Consider the following 17,168-nt stretch of genomic DNA (forward strand, 5'->3'; position numbering starts at 1 on the left):
TTTCTTGAAAGCATGATGCTACATCCTGTCTGTATTTATAAGTCCACATGGAGTAGTACTGTGCAAATCTATTTGATATTTTGTGTGATTTTTATTACATACAGCTGAGAATGGAATTGTCGTAAGCAACATTCAGTATTCTGTATGTTGTTTTCTGAGGACTTATGGGTATTACCATCCATGTTCTGGTATCAGCAGCTGCTGCTCCCTGGGTGCAGGGAATGTCGGCCACTTCACACATTTCACTTGACAATGAACAGGATTTTAGTGGACATGAACTACTGTAACAAGTACATCCACTGTGATTCTAACTGGATGCAAGAGTATATGGATGTTGGAATGATAGAAAACTGGAACTGAAATGTACAAATGTTGTGCAAGTTTATTTATTGATTACAATCAATTTGGACAGTCCACATGAAATTGTTGTATATTTTTCACTCAATCACTGTGTTATGACCAAATCAAGGGAATCGCCGTATGTAACAAGCAACAGGCAGAACACATACTTTGGTTTCTATTTGTTGCTGGTAAAGTAGTCATTCTAGGATACTTATTTTAATACATGGGACTCTAATTTGCATCACTAACCACAAAGTCTCACTAAAAGGTACGAGAATAAATCACCGACCTTTAATGATAATATTCTGCATAATGAAAATAATAACAATAATTTATTAATTTATTATGCCTGAATAGTGTTAAAATAGCATTTCTACTTGCGATTGAAAGCTGAGAGGAAAATCAGGGTTTTCCAAAGCACTCTGAAATCTCCAGCATCATCAGCAAGAATTCCTTCCAAGAAAAAAGTCTCATTGGGGTCATTTTTTGCGACCATCCATTTGTCATTCAGAAATAACATGTGTAAGTTTCAGGTTATTAAGTTCATAATCAGAGAGCATCTCTGTAAGATATAGTTTACAGGGCTCATTTACACAGAAATATAGCATTTAGTCTTGCTATTTTTCAACATAAACAGTGCTTATGAAATAGTTTCATCACCACAGTAATCTAACACTAGTTATTAAATTAGATTTTGTTTTATATTGATTGTATTGTTTTTATGAAATCATCACAGTCTTTCTAAAATGACCCTAGAGAATGAGAATGTTTTTGTTTTTTGTTTTGTCTTTTTTAGCGCAGGATTAATTTCAGTGTGGATATGCTTTGGGCCTAGACTAATTCAGATTGCACTAATTTTACAAGATGATCTAAGGGGGATAATTCTTGAGTGATTAGCATGGAAAAATATAACCCTCATGCTTTCAATTTTGAGAGTAACTTTTTTTCTCCCCTTTAAGTTCATGATGAAACTTAAGTAGGGATGAACTGTTTGTGATTGTTTGCACTGATGATGTTAAATCAAAAGGTGATATAAGGCAATGATGTATGTTCTTGGCGTCAGTTACATGCTCACTAGCTGCATAATTGTAAGTATGTTAATCACACATAAAGAAGTATATTGAATGCACATAAGTAGAAGAAATAATTATCATGTTTTGTTATTTTAGAAAATAAAAGTTTCAGTTTTCTATACTTTTAGCTAGATTATATGAGATTCCATTGTAAGAAAGAGAGTCATGTTTTGGGTAGAAAAGAGATTGATCGCACAAAGGTGGTCTCAGGAACTGAAGTTTCATCAATTTGACAGGATCTTCCTGTTTGTGTTCAAATAGCTTGGTCGAAACTAGTAACCATCCCTAAAACTAGTAAGTATCCCTTAACCATTTGTGTAGTGCTCCTGGACCCGAGTTTGAATACAATGGTAAACATGCACATCCTGTTTCACTTTGGACTTGCCTCCATGCTAACTATAAGCTGACCAACTCGATAAAATTGATATTACATGATACAGTTCTCCTTTCTAAACATGTTTCTTTATGTCACAGGTTATTGGACAACGCTAAGTGATCTGTAACAGGTCATTGGACTGCAAAGAGTATTATGTCACAAGTTACATGTATTGTCTTACTGAATCGGGGTGTCAAATCCCTGTGTATTATATCAAAATCTATTTTCTGCTCATGAAGTCCATTTTGTTGCAGGTTATCAGACTATGATGTCTGCGCCCGACTGGGGCAAGAAATTATGGAGAAGATCAATGAGAGAAACAAGCATAATCGGACCAGCTCATCATATACAAAGGTATGTTTTCTATTCAGTGGCAGGGATTAAACCAAGACCTGCTTATCTTCTAGGACACAAAATTTATACTTCTATTGATTACCTTGAGTGCAGAAACAGAAAGCACAGTGAACGCATTAAGTTGTCTGGTGTTTTTGATGGAACTCCCAGACCAGCTGACTTGCCTTCATTCATTATATCTCAAAAACATTTGAAGTAGATGAAAGTATCCTTTTCTTCTATTGTCCTCGTACTCTTGGTGTGTCAAGGGTTAAAAGAAAACTGATTTGCTTACCCCAGGATCAGGTTTGAAATGAAAAGATACTTTTTTTTCAACTGCTTTTTGTGTACGAGGAGTTGGTGGGGTAGCCGAGTGGTTGAAATGTTCCCTCATCACGCCAAAGACCTGGGTTTGATTCCCCACATGGGTACCATGTGTGAAGCCCATTTCTGGTGTAAGCTGTCATGGTAGTGCTGCAATAGTGCTTAAAATAGGCGTAAAACCATACTCACTCACTCACTCTTGTGTATGAAGCAGCAGACAAGTAGTAGTATTGTTCTCTCAATGTATTCAGCTGTATATATTCTTAGACATGTATTGCCATGACAGTCTTGCGTTGTTCCATGTGATGAGAAGCACTTCATGTATATTGCTGCATGATAACTGTTGTTTAATATTGTTTACCAGCATGTATTAAAATTATATAACTTTTTTCAAGGTATATATTTGTAATATCTCTAAAGTCATCTTGTAGTGAGTGCAGTTTTTAATGTAGAAACAGGTAAAACAACATGTCACTAATCTTGTATGCATTATGAAAGAATTGTTTGAAGTATCTTGGTGGATTGTATTTATAAGGGTTCTTAAGAATTAAGTATTGTCTTGTGGAATAGAGCTGGCTGGCTTCTTTAGTTAACATCTAAATTTGTTTTGGTTTCATAGAACACATATATTCCATAATTAGGGTGAAGGTTCAGGGAAGCCTGGGTTTCTTGGAATCATCACAGAAATTAAGGACCACTAAACCTTGAACTGAGTTCCACTAGACTCTGTTTTGTATTGCTTAGAACTTAATACTTGAAACAAGTATACCCTGATTTTCATGAATAGCTTCAAACTTTGGTGCTTGGTTTTACTTCACTAGGCAATTATGGAAACTGGGTTTATCTTTGACATGTGAAATAACCCTCCAGCCATATTCCATTGATGGTGTTACTGTATTAGCATTACACAGGGATTTCATTACAACGATACCTTCACACTTTCACATTATCCATCCACAGCAAAAACATACTTAAAATTATACGTGGACAGAACACATTTTCCAATCATTAAGCCATCAAGAGTTCCCCCACTTGATGTCCCTCCTTACTGTGAGATGAACTTAAGAATAATGCCAATCTGTCATTTGAACCTGTGAAACTGAATAGCAATGCAGTCCATTTTACCATTAAGGGGTCGAGGGTATGTAAACTGCAGTGAAGCGTGTCAGTCTACTCTCGCTCTACTGGAGTGGGTTCTATTTGCTATTTTGCAGTTGATGATTTACATGCAGAACCCAATAAAACACTCAAAGTTTTTATGTGTTTAATGATAAAAAAAAAATACCAGAAGGTTAATTTCTGTCCTAGCCGATGTTGTGTGTGTGAATATTTTATGGATTATATGTTTGTACTCTCCTTGAGGAGAATGAAATAACATTGTGTAATTTCAAAAGGGGGTACTAATGAATAAAACACACAAAACTTACCGGTACTAATTTAATTGCTGAGTGGTAGTTTATCTTAACATGTAAGTCTCTTGAATCTCCTACTTGTCATCAGTATCACTGATATTACTCTCATCAGTATCGATGCCAAGTTCGATGACAGGTTTTCCGATTTCATCCTTTAGGGCAATTTCTCCTACCCATAAACGATCCTCAATTTCCATCAAATATCTGCAACAGTCTGACTATTCCTCCTGGCCAATAGATGACAATCGTTCTTCACAAGTCCTCTGTACAGAAGCCATTTTGAAATCTAAATTCTGGGGCCCAATCTAAGTTTTGAAATTCAAATTAATTCTTGGCATTGAAACTGACCTGTTACGGAGGTAATCAGAGAACAGTATGCCCATGGGTTTTCAGAATTTCATTGACATGATATATGGGGTTGCACCGACATGATTTCACAAGTGCAAGCAATTCAGCCTTCAACATTGAATGTGTAAAAGGTGTATCATGCCTTTGTAGTCACAACTTGATTTCATCTTTCCAACTGAAAGTTGTTGGAGTTTTGTCTATTGGTTTGCTATGGTAAGGGGCAACGGTACCAGTCTGCACTTTCCCTGGTTTTGTGAACTTACTGGTACCAATCGTGGGAACGTATTTACCTTTGTCATTTATTTTGCACAAGGTACTGACATATACACCTGTAGCATCATTGGCTTTTTTTGTGCACTGAATGGCATTGTAGGCAACCTCACATGTTTGTGAATGAATGACTTGATCCCGTTTACCCAATTTACAGTGCGCCATGTTTCAAATACCTGCAAAGTTTAATCCTCTTTTAGCAGTCCACTTTACAAGACAGCAGTACACAAATGCTCCAGCAGAACACAATGCTTCTGAATCATGGCTTACAAAGTGATTACTGCAAGGAACGCAACAATTATGTGCGCAAAGATTTTACACCTCTTCCCCCTTCGAGTAGGTAGTGGATCAGTTCATGGCACGCTCCCCGCTCTCCTTTCACAAGCGGGTCTTTCGCGCACCTGATTCTAATGTTGGTTGGACAGTATATGTTGTCATGTTCAGTCAGGCACAACTCCACTTCTGATAGTTAATGTAAGGGACAGTCCAAAAGTGGACATTCACATTGTACATGCTTTTAGTAGGGGACATTCACAGAGTACATGCTATTCTCCTAACCCCTTCGTTCCACAACATCACAACACAACACAGTTTACTGGAATATGCTTGTGGCTGGTGCGGCCGGTTTATTTAACGACCCTCAATACACTTCAAACAACTTGGTATACATTATACCCTATCGTATACAAAATGATGTATACTTAACGAAATATAACAGAATGGATGCTGAAACCTGACACGTAAAACCAGAGATAAAAACTCTTGCAGAAAACCTTCTGGAACCGTGTTCCCTCTACGAGTGTAACATCATTATACTGGAGGGTTTACAATACTCACCAATCTTGTATAGATATGTACTATACAATGCATTACATATGCAGTAGAACACTGGAATACACAACGTCACAACTTAATGACGCAGGTAGATTATAATAGCTTACCAGTCCAACAACATTCAATATCGCAATTACAGATTCTACACACCTGTATGTACAATGTAAACGCTTACCAAAACAGATAAATAACAACCTACAGGTTTACATATATATGTGATATAGAAAAACGCAGTGATAAAACGGCTTACCATTATTCAGATATACATTCCACACAACAACGCGCAATATTCTAATAGCTTGCCAGCCCATTACTTTCACACATACATTTTATACAGAAATGTGCAATATTCTAATGGCTTGCCAGCCCATATCTTCACATATACATTTTATACAAAAATGTGCAATATTCTAAAGGCTTGCCAGCCCACAGCTTTCACTTATACATATTATACAGAAATGTGCAATATTCTAATGGCTTGCCAGCTCATAGCTTTCACATATACCTTTTATACAGAAATGTGCAATATTCTAATGGCTTGCCAGCTCATAGCTTTCACACGTACATTTTATACAGAGATGTGCTATATTCTAATGGCTTGCCAGCCCCAGAAAGAACAAACTCACGCACTATTACAATAGCTTACCAGCCAAAATCTTCATAGAGAACAGATGCATTATTATAAAGACTTGCCAGCCCAATGAGCAAACACTGAAACGCACAGCATTTCATATGTATTCCTTCATCTTCACCCCCACGATCCACCAGTCAAACCAATAACCTGAAACAGTAAAATATAACAAATCACACGTAAAGCACATTGCATGATACACATAATATAAACTTAAAGATGCACGGTCTTGTTGCACAAGCGAGAGAATGAATTTAAATTCACCAACCCTATATATACCCTTAATCAGCGCCACCTGGCGGAACAGCCAATATTGTGACTATAGTTACACACCGCTAGGAGAAAGCAATTTCCCACTAATTCATACTCCAAACGTTGGAAATTTCATTTCCTTAAAAAACATTATATCTCACATCCCCTCATTCTCTTCCCACAGAGGTTACTTGTCATATCTTCCTATGAACCGCTGTTCTAATACTTCCATATTTTGCGGTTCTCATAAAATCCCCTAGCGGCAAGAAATGGCAGCAGATTTATCTCCCTTTCTTCTGTCCAATCAGAACACGTGTTACATCGACTTAGATTCAACTTGAAAACTGCAACCAATGTGGAGAAACAAATATGACATGACTGAGTTATGTCTAGAAGAAACATTTGAGTATCGCGCTCGGGAAGAGGTTCTAGTTTTCACGATGCATCCAGAAATTACCGAGATCTTGCGAACGATCATTTTTGAAACAATGTCGCTGATTGCACTACTAAATCTGATTGCCCCCAATCACGAGTCTTGAATACTCGCACCGCAAAACGGTCGTATTAGAACAGAGGTTACGTAGGAAGATGTGACAAGTAACCACTGTGGGAAGAGAATGTCACCCCCTTTACCAGCCATAAATTATGAACAGTCCCTCATAGCACTGGGAGGGTGAAAATCTCTGCAGTAGTTAGTATTATTAGTACTCTTTTGTTTATTTGATTCTAAAAGTGAAAGGATAAACATTCACGTCATATTACAGCAACTTTGTTTCAGGGCAAATGATTCAACTATAAAAAGTAAAACGTTTTGAAATTACATGATCCTCACTTTCTAACAAATAGGTTCTAATCTAATACTCAACTGATTGTGATGTGAAATGTGATTAATATCCTTTTTTCCAGTTGTCTGCACAAATTCGAGTGTCAATGAAACAGTTTTCTGGGGACCTTGGCAAACTTCGACAGAATCTTATGAGAGCCTCTTCATCCTACCATATGTATCCTTTGTTGCTGCACCCACTGAACATCAAGATACCTACCTTAATTCACAGAATCTACAAACTGTGTAATGTTTCAGCCCAAGAGAATTTTAGGGCCTCTCTGTGGACCTCTCATATGTCATGGATGTGTCAATGCCAAGGGCAGTTTGAAGGTCATTCTCTCCTGAAAATACTGGCAGGTCATTTCTGTAGTATTGGAAGTTTCAGATGGAGACTTTGTATTTGTAATTCCACCAAAGTTTATAACAGGTGATGTCCTGTGATTGAAGTTTCCATAGGGATGTTTAACCAGATGTGGTATGGGACTTGTGTAGCAAAATTCACCCACACTATCAACCATGGACTGGTTTGTTGAGGGCATTTTTGGCTTGGGATGACATAGCTGCATTTGAGTATTCACTCAGTCTGTTGGCATTGTTCGGGGTGGTGGGGCAGCTCAGTGGTTAAAACATCCGCTCATCATGCTGAAGGCCCGGCCACGTCTACGACAACAGCATCACTTGGGACTTTCCTTAATCATGCAGTCATATTAAAAGGACTGTTCCAATCTCATTGATGTAAACTCCCTCAAAGGTGCAACTTACCCAGTTGCTAAGATTTCAATTACCTTGCTATGAAAAGTGTGACATAGAATTAAGTTACTTTCTCAACTTTGCTAAAAATTTACTGTTGGTGAATGAAGACCTTTGCAAACTGAAGCAATATTTTAAGAATGCAGGTGATATTTTACTGGAACTTCTAACACTTTTTATTGAAGCGTCAACAAATCACTTGAGTCCTTTATTCTTCTGAATATCATTATTAAGCTGTGCCAACAGTATATTAATACAACCAATATTATACCTGTTGTGACATTCTGTCTGTACGGGGATCAAGCGGTAATCTGTTCCATGTTCCCAGTGCAGTTTGTCCGTTTTCCAACTGTTTGCCATCGTCTCCTACATCACCAGGGTTTGCAACCAAAACCCAACTCAAACCTCTGCAGTTATTAAACCTTGAGATGGCTTTGGTTTCTAGGTTATATGAGTTGCCTCCTTATCGTTTCCCTTCCCTTGGTGTTTGATTGGTATGTAATGATAATGAAAATCATGGGCAGGTAATCTGCAACTGCCAGAACCACACCAGAGGTTAGTGTAGCTTTCACTGAAATGCACACGAAGAGATATAGGATGACTTTCCTTGCAGGATGTCTTTGGTATGATAATCCTTAACCTGTGATGAGCACCCAGCGTGAGGTTGAACGGAGGCAGATGCAGCTGGATGGCCTTACCACCAAAGAGAAACAGATGGAGCAGGCCTTTCGTAATGAGGTTGGGGAGACCAGGTGAGATACATGCTACTAGCCTTACTAGTTTACTGATCAGTCCTGTAGTTGGCTAGCAGCGCAGCCAAGTTTGATGCAGTTTTTGAAACAAATCTGTTTTGTTTGCTCCTGGAAATGTTGGCAGGTCAAGTGCGTAGACTGTTGACCAATTTAGAACTTCAGTGAGGGCCTAGACAGAGTGTCAGCATTTTAGTATGGAACATTGTTACACTCTATAGTAGCATGGTCAATTGGTCAATTATGTTATGGTGCATCTGGTTAAAACTTGGTTCAGTGGTACGATCGTGATGTGAACTCTGCATAGTGTCTCATTCATTCACATACTTTACATTGGCATGTTCATGCAAACTCTTCACAGTGTCATATGGTGTAAAGTCGGAACAGAGTCATGTTCATGCAAACTCTTCACAGTGTGATATGGTTTGAAGTCTGAACAGTGTCATGTTCATGCAAACTCTTTACAGTGTCATATGGTGTAAAGTCGGAACAGAGTCATGTTCATGCAAACTCTTCACAGTGTGATATGGTTTGAAGTCTGAACAGTGTCATGTTCATGCAAACTCTTCACAGTGTCATATGGTGTAAAGTCGGAACAGTCATGTTCATGCAAACTCTTCACAGTGTCATATGGTGTAAAGTCTGAACAGTGTCATGTTCATGCAAACTCTTTACAGTGTCATATGGTGTAAAGTCTGAACAGTGTCATGTTCATGCAAACTCTTCACAGTGTCATATGGTGTAAAGTCTGAACAGTGTCATGTTCATGCAAACTCTTCACAGTGTCATATGGTGTAAAGTCTGAACAGTGTCATGTTCATGCAAACTCTTCACAGTGTCATATGGTGTAAAGTCGGAACAGTGCCATCTTCATGCAAACTCTTCACAGTGTCATATGGTGTAAAGTCTGAACAGTGTCATGTTCATGCAAACTCTTCACAGTGTCATATGGTGTAAAGTCTGAACAGTGTCATCTTCATGCAAACTCTTCACAGTGTCATATGGTGTAAAGTCTGAACAGTGTCATGTTCATGCAAACTCTTCACAGTGTCATATGGTGTAAAGTCTGAACAGTGTCATGTTCATGCAAACTCTTCACAGTGTCATATGGTGTAAAGTCTGAACAGTGTCATGTTCATGCAAACTCTTTACAGTGTCATATGGTGTAAAGTCTGAACAGTGTCATGTTCATGCAAACTCTTCACAGTGTCATATGGTGTAAAGTCTGAACAGTGTCATGTTCATGCAAACTCTTCACAGTGTCATATGGTGTAAAGTCTGAACAGAGTCATCTTCATGCAAACTCTTCACAGTGTCATATGGTGTAAAGTCTGAACAGAGTCATCTTCATGCAAACTCTTCACAGTGTCATATGGTGTAAAGTCAGAACAGTGTCATGTTCATGCAAACTCTTCACAGTGTCATATGGTGTAAAGTCTGAACAGTGTCATCTTCATGCAAACTCTTCACAGTGTCAAATGGTGTAAAGTCTGAACAGAGTCATCTTCATGCAAACTCTTCACAGTGTCATATGGTGTAAAGTCTGAACAGTGTCATGTTCATGCTAACTCTTTACAGTGTCATATGGTGTAAAGTCTGAACAGTGTCATGTTCATGCAAACTCTTTACAGTGTCATATGGTGTAAAGTCTGAACAGTGTCATGTTCATGCAAACTCTTCACAGTGTCATATGGTTTGAAGTCTGAACAGTGTCATCTTCATGCAAACTCTTCACAGTGTCATATGGTGTAAAGTCTGAACAGAGTCATCTTCATGCAAACTCTTCACAGTGTCATATGGTGTAAAGTCTGAACAGAGTCATCTTCATGCAAACTCTTCACAGTGTCATATGGTGTAAAGTCTGAACAGAGTCATCTTCATGCAAACTCTTCACAGTGTCATATGGTGTAAAGTCTGAACAGTGTCATGTTCATGCAAACTCTTTACAGTGTCATATGGTGTAAAGTCTGAACAGTGTCATGTTCATGCAAACTCTTTACAGTGTCATATGGTGTAAAGTCTGAACAGTGTCATGTTCATGCAAACTCTTTACAGTGTCATATGGTGTAAAGTCTGAACAGTGTCATGTTCATGCAAACTCTTTACAGTGTCATATGGTGTAAAGTCTGAACAGTGTCATGTTCATGCAAACTCTTTACAGTGTCATATGGTGTAAAGTCTGAACAGTGTCATGTTCATGCAAACTCTTTACAGTGTCATATGGTGTATTTTTCATTCTAAGGCTGCTTTCAAGCATTTTATGTTGCTCACTTGTGAAAAAACAATTTCTCCAATATTTCTGTATCTTTGTGTCTATGTTATGTTTGGTGGAAGCAAAATCAGATTTGTGTATATGTTTTGATAGTATTCTTGATCTTGAGATTGTGTATTCGGTCTGTCCTTCATGAAAAAAGGAATTTGAGAATGATATGTGTCAGGAAACTTACTGTTAGACATTCTAAGTGTTCAGTATTTACTGCTGATATAATGTCAACAGACTGGACAACTGAAATCTCCTTACTGGAGACATTTGTAGACTCTCGACTGATGTCAAATTAGTCAATTCTGTTCATAAGAGTTTCTTTGCTAGTTATTATTTATATTCTATACTGGTATTACCAAGGACACCATACACGCTTGCACCATCTGCTTGAGATAATCATTCAGCGATAAGAGAGGTTTGTAAATAGTTGTAGGGGAGACAACTCTTGGTGACTTACTGTCCCCATAATCTTACCACCATTTCATGAGGCCTCTGTGGTGCTTTGAATAGTATTCTTATTATCTGTAAATGTATGATTGTTAGTGAAAACTGTTGCTGCATAATACAGTTTTGTTAATGTCTGTATAGTTTTTGTGAGTTTTTAAGTAACAAGTTAGTGCTGACATGCTGTCACAGAGTATTAGTCTTGATAACCAAGACTGGTAATCATGTTAACTTGTCTTGTATAAATCTATCAGTTCTGTGCCTGATATTAAGTCTTATTATTATTCCAGTAAATCATAACTGATCAGAGATGTAATCAGTAAAAATAACACACTTTATTCTTTTGTACATTTTTAGTTGTTTTGATGGTTTGAATTTGTTTGTAGATATCTTAACCCAGCTAATAGCAGGTATAAACATTTTTAGTTTCACCTGTTTACAGAACCAAACCTGCACAAACCATAACCCCATGAGGCAAATATGCCCACCCACACTGATTTAGCAAACTATCCCACACAGACCCAGCAAAGTATTACATTTGGACACAGTCCCAGCAAACTGTCACACACTGCCTAACAGCCCCAGCGTACTATCCACACACTGCCCAAGCAAACAGTCCCACACAGACTCAGCTGAATGTCCCCCCACAGACCCATCAAACTGTCCCACACAGGCCCAGCATAATGTCCCCCTCAGACCCATCAAAGTGTCCCACACAGGCCAAGGAATGGAATTTCTTCTCAATACAAAGTATCCCACTCACTAAACATTTTCATACCTCTGACACATGCATTACACACAATTCTCTTCTGCCAGTGAACTGCAACATTAACTAATTTTATGTGAGATACTTTTCAACTGCACAGCTGCACAGATTGCCCCTCCCTACACACTTCTCCACCCCATAAATAGCCCCTCCCCACAAATGACTCTCCACCCACCACAGCCTTACCTAGCAAACCATCCCACCCAACAAACCAGCACACCATTGATACCACAATTCCATGTTTTCACAAGCTGCACAAGAATGGAAGAGAAATATTTTCTTGGATGAATGATAACATAAAAATCATTATCATATAATTTTTATTTCAAACTTTGGTGTATATATTGTTTTTTCTGGAATGAATAGAAGCAACATGGCAGTAGGGTTATGACAAAAAATAATAAGTCACCCTCTGATGATGATCAATGCTTGCATTCAATTAGAACTATCCAGTCATATCCAGTCATATCCAGTCATATATTAATGTTCAGTTCATGAAGTTTATTCATGAAATATGTTCAAGGACATCTGCCCATTACACACATGGTATTAGAATACATTGAATTCTGTTTGAGTGACACGATGGCACATGTTGTGTTCCGTTTTAAATTGTACATCCTGTGTAATACTCTAAGAATACTTCTGTTCTTGCTTTTGTAGTCCATGTTCACCAGTACATTTTGGCTGAAAATGATAATAAGTAAAGCGATTGTTCAAAGTGGTTAGGAAACTGTTTGTTTAGCATTTGTGCCGAGATCCTTCATTTTACGTCATGACGCACTGGACAAGAGTATATGGAATATGTGAATGCTTGGATAAACTGAAGTGTACTTTCAGACACTTTTGTAGTCACTGAAGAGTTATTCACCCTTTTGCATCAACAGATTTCTTGTATTGTGTCTTTCTATCATTAGCTTCTTGGCAGAAAATATGCATAATATTCATTTATTTTCTATGTAGCTGCTAATTCTAGGAAGGATGTCATTAAGATTATAAACACATTTGCTGCAATCTAAATGTGCTGGTATGTTTCTTTTAAATCCTCAGTACACAGCATTGAAGTTGATAGTCCACAGACACTCACAGCTGATACATCTGCCTTATAAAGAACTAGAAAATATTGCAAGCTTCAAAGTCTGGTCAAAGTCTTTTAGACATCTTTGATCCTGTTTCCTTCCTATCAAGACCAAGCGTTTAGTTACATGCTTCTTTAATTGTTCTAGGTAATGTTAAGAGGAATGTATCTTTGTATGACTGAATCTTCACATGATACACGGATTATCTGTTTTCACTGTGGAACATTTCACTCAGGAAATAAATGGACAGTTTTACAACACCAGGGCAATAGATTTTTAGCTTGTTCCTCCTGCCATTTCGACATGTTCTGACTCACAAATAGACAGATTGAACTGTTTTATCCTGAAACATGAAACACTAATATACGTTAGGAAAAAGGTAAAGATATTTGTTAGTGCCATTATTGATGAATATCACACATTTTATAAATCCCCAGTCGCCGATGTGTGTGTAAGTAACCAGCCATAGATGTATCAAGGAGACTAAGCTGATAGTGTTTAATCCTGTTTTTCCTGTCAGTCATGGATCATTCTGACCCAGACACTAATATTTTTACACTAGTGATACAGCCAGGACATTACTGAGGTGCTGGTTTCGACTTTTTCATATGTATGTAAGACATTAAAACCTATATAAGTAGATTTCTCTGTCAATATCACAGGTCATTCACTTGTCACGAGAGGTTCAGTGAACAGCGTATTTATCTTATCGAATACGTCAATGTTAATTATGAACTGTTTGAATCAGATCGTTCACTTAGCCAACCTGTGTGAACTAAACGATTCGAATCTTGCATCTTGCTGTTTTTCCCGCAGGTATTGTTTTAGTACACTCGTGGTGGTGTAATTCCCCTTTTTAATATTTACAGGGTCTACATTTGAATGTTTTGTCAAAATTTATTTATTGGAGTGTGAGGCAATGTTTTTGTAGTCATCGCTAGATTTTGCAGACAACACAAGAAAAGCAAATTTAGAGTTATCTCCCTTCCATCGATTTGCATTTGCAGTAGGTTGGTAATTTCCATACATCATGTGTGATTCAGTGTTATTGGAGATAAAGAAGTAGCAAGTACTACCACAACGTACCAAATGAGTTGCCATTGGCTCTGGGGTAGCTCCATTACAATGCACCTCACTTGTAAGCGGGGTACATTAAAAATAATGGGAGAGCACTTATCCAATCAGAAAACGACATATATGTGTGAGGTAAGATAAGAATGCATATACCATTGACAGATATATATACTAAGTACAAAAATTAAGGGAACTCCTGTTTTTGTTCAACATTTTTAGTTTCACTATTGGTCACAATTTGAAAGCTGCTTCGATAGACTTAGTAGTGAGTGTGTCCACCTCGTGCAGCCACACAAGCTCAACACCATGACGGTATGCTGGACACCAGTCACCAGATTGTCGCCCTTGGAATCCCTTGGAGAACGAGCATGATCGTCCTGAAAGACAGAGTTTTGACCAGCTCTTTGAGCGAATGGAACAACATGGGGCCGCAAAATTTCATCAACATAGCGTTGACCTGTCAGATTTCCACGGACGATGACTGTCCTATCGAATGAGATTCCACCCCAGACCATGACAGACCCCACCGTAAGAATCGTGTTCTTGTACAGTGTTACCACAAAAACGCTCCCCTCGATGACCTTAAACAAAAGTGGGACTCATCGCTAAAACATCAAATTTCTCCAGTAAAGGTTGCCAAGCCTGTGACATTGTTGAGCCCACTGTAAACGGAGACGCCTGTGATAAGCTGTCATGGCCACGCCTTTGAATGGATGTCTTGATTTGAGACCTCTGTCACGGAGCCAATTGCGTACGGTAGAGTTGGAAATCTGCAAACCCGTGGCTCTAAAGAACTCAGTTTTCAGTGCTGGAGCAATGACAAATCTGTTCCTCAGAGCAGTAGTCCTCGGGAGCGTGTCTTCTCTTGGTGTGGCTTTACGACGTCGTCCACGACCAGGTCTGACTTTCACATCACCCGTTTGACGGTAGACATTGATGAGATGTGAAATGACGCTCTTTGATTTCCTGAAAAACTGTGCTACTCGATTCTGGGACTGCCCGCTCTCTATCATGCCTACTGCTTGCCATTTCTGTGCATTTGTCATGTAATGTTTTGGTGGTATTTTTTCTAATGAGAGAGACTCAACAACACAGTGAATTTTATACGCTTACTGGCACGTGCAACAAGCAATGCATGTGCATCATGTACAGTTGACATTGAAGTTAAACATGGCTCAGTTTCCAGTAGATAATGTGCTGCGTTCAGATACAGTAGTCAAGAGACTTTTGTGTCAAATCCATGTTTACTATATATTGAATCAGGGGTTCCCATAATTTTTGTACTTAGTATATTAAATCAGTATATAGACAGATTGAATTTAATATGTTTATAAATGCAATAATCAAGGATGACATTTATCCCCATTTGTGCTCACCTCAAATTCACAATTATACTCATGGAAAAATTTAAGGGAACGCATGTTTCTTTGGGCAATTCAAGATTTCTGTTTACTAACTTCAGCGTCGTGTATTATCGTTTTCGTGAAGAGCAGTTCATTCAAACTCACCATAATGCTTTCCATGCATGTGCACTACATGCTCCTAAAGTTACATGCACTTAGATTTACATGTGACGTGTATGTGCACTGTCAAACACAACGGTTAAAAATATCGTTAACATGGCGAGACAGTACTTAACTTTGGCACAGAAATGGGAGGCAACTGGCATGGTTAATGGTTGAAGCTCATTAGGACAGGTTGCAACAACTTTTCACAAATCTGTTAGCGTGATATCCAGACTTTGGAATCTCTATAGAGTGACTGGTGACGTCAAAATGAGGCGTGGTCGGGGACGGAAAAAGAAAACCACCCCACGGGATGACCGGACCCTACTCCTTAATGCTCTGCGAGACAGGTTCAAATCCTCCTCCAAAATCAATGCGGAATTCAGGCGAAGAACAAACGTCAGAATTTGTTCACGTACAGTGCGTAATCGTCTTAAATCGGCTGGTCCAAAAAGCCGCAGTCCATTGGCTAGAATCAACATGACTGAGCAACACAAGCACTTGAGACTGCAGTGGGCACGGAACCGTGGAGGAAGAACCGTACGTCAATGGAGAAACACCATGTTTAGTGATGAGAGCAGGTACACACTTGACCATAATGACGGTCGAATTCGAGTTTGGAGACGCGTTGGGGAACGTCACAGTGCCTGCACCATTAAACAGCATGATCATTTTCGAGGGGCTCTGTTATGGTGTGGGGCGGGTTTCCCTTTAACCACAAAACAGATCTTGTGCGTCTTGATGGCAGGATAACAGGTGTACGATATCGTGATGAGATCTTGAACCCGACTGTGATCCCTTTTGCGGGTACAGCAGGTCGAATGTTCGAGTTCCAGCATGCCAATGTCCGCCCTCACATCGCTCATGTTTGTCGGGACAGACTGAGGGCTGCAGGTGTCTGGGTGTTGCAATGGCCGGGTAAAAGTCCTGATCTTAACCACATCGAACATCTTTGGGATGTTCTTGGCCGCAATGTTCGGGACAGACCTGTTCAACCCAACAATTTGGATGAACTTTTCGTGGCTCTCCAGGAAGAATGGCGTAGAATTCCGATTGGTACCATCCGTACACTCATTCACAGCCTGCCACGACAATGCCAAGCAGTTCTCCAGAGACATGGGGGACACACTCGATATTGATTTTCATCACTTGACATAAGCCTTTTGATTTGTATGAACTTTTCTCTTACTGTTTCAAAGATTAAAAGTCATGGCTATTTCATGCGTTCCCTTAAATTTTTCCATGAGTATATGTTGTGATATAAATGATAAAAAGAAAGCTTGCCTCTTGCTTGTTGGAAGTGCTAATGAAGACAGACAAGGACTTAAATGGCTGAGTTGATCATCTTTCCTCATACTCAGTAGGTCGATGTTCACACTGCCAACCTCTGGATTTTGTGGCCTAGTGTAAAATATTTTAAGGGATGGTAATATACAGTGTTCCCAGAAATTATTGAGAAAATCTTTGTTTTTTTTCTAATGATGCTAAGATTGGAAAAAGGGCTTTCACTATGCACTAAG

At 38.8% G+C, this 17,168-nt stretch overlaps 1 protein-coding gene across 1 annotated transcript in view; it reads left to right on the forward strand.

The window, feature by feature from the left end:
- The window catches only part of LOC137285263 (syntaxin-8-like), a 43,935-nt gene that overhangs the window by 2,113 nt on the left and 24,654 nt on the right, over positions 1-17,168 (forward strand). Inside the window, exons 2-4 of the mRNA XM_067817576.1 lie at positions 2,046-2,145; positions 7,102-7,196; positions 8,422-8,523. Of these exons, the coding sequence (XP_067673677.1) occupies positions 2,046-2,145; positions 7,102-7,196; positions 8,422-8,523 (297 nt within the window). The remainder of the gene's footprint in view (positions 1-2,045; positions 2,146-7,101; positions 7,197-8,421; positions 8,524-17,168) is intronic.

This window comes from Haliotis asinina, chromosome 5 (assembly GCF_037392515.1).
Source record: "Haliotis asinina isolate JCU_RB_2024 chromosome 5, JCU_Hal_asi_v2, whole genome shotgun sequence".
Taxonomy (NCBI): domain Eukaryota; kingdom Metazoa; phylum Mollusca; class Gastropoda; order Lepetellida; family Haliotidae; genus Haliotis; species Haliotis asinina.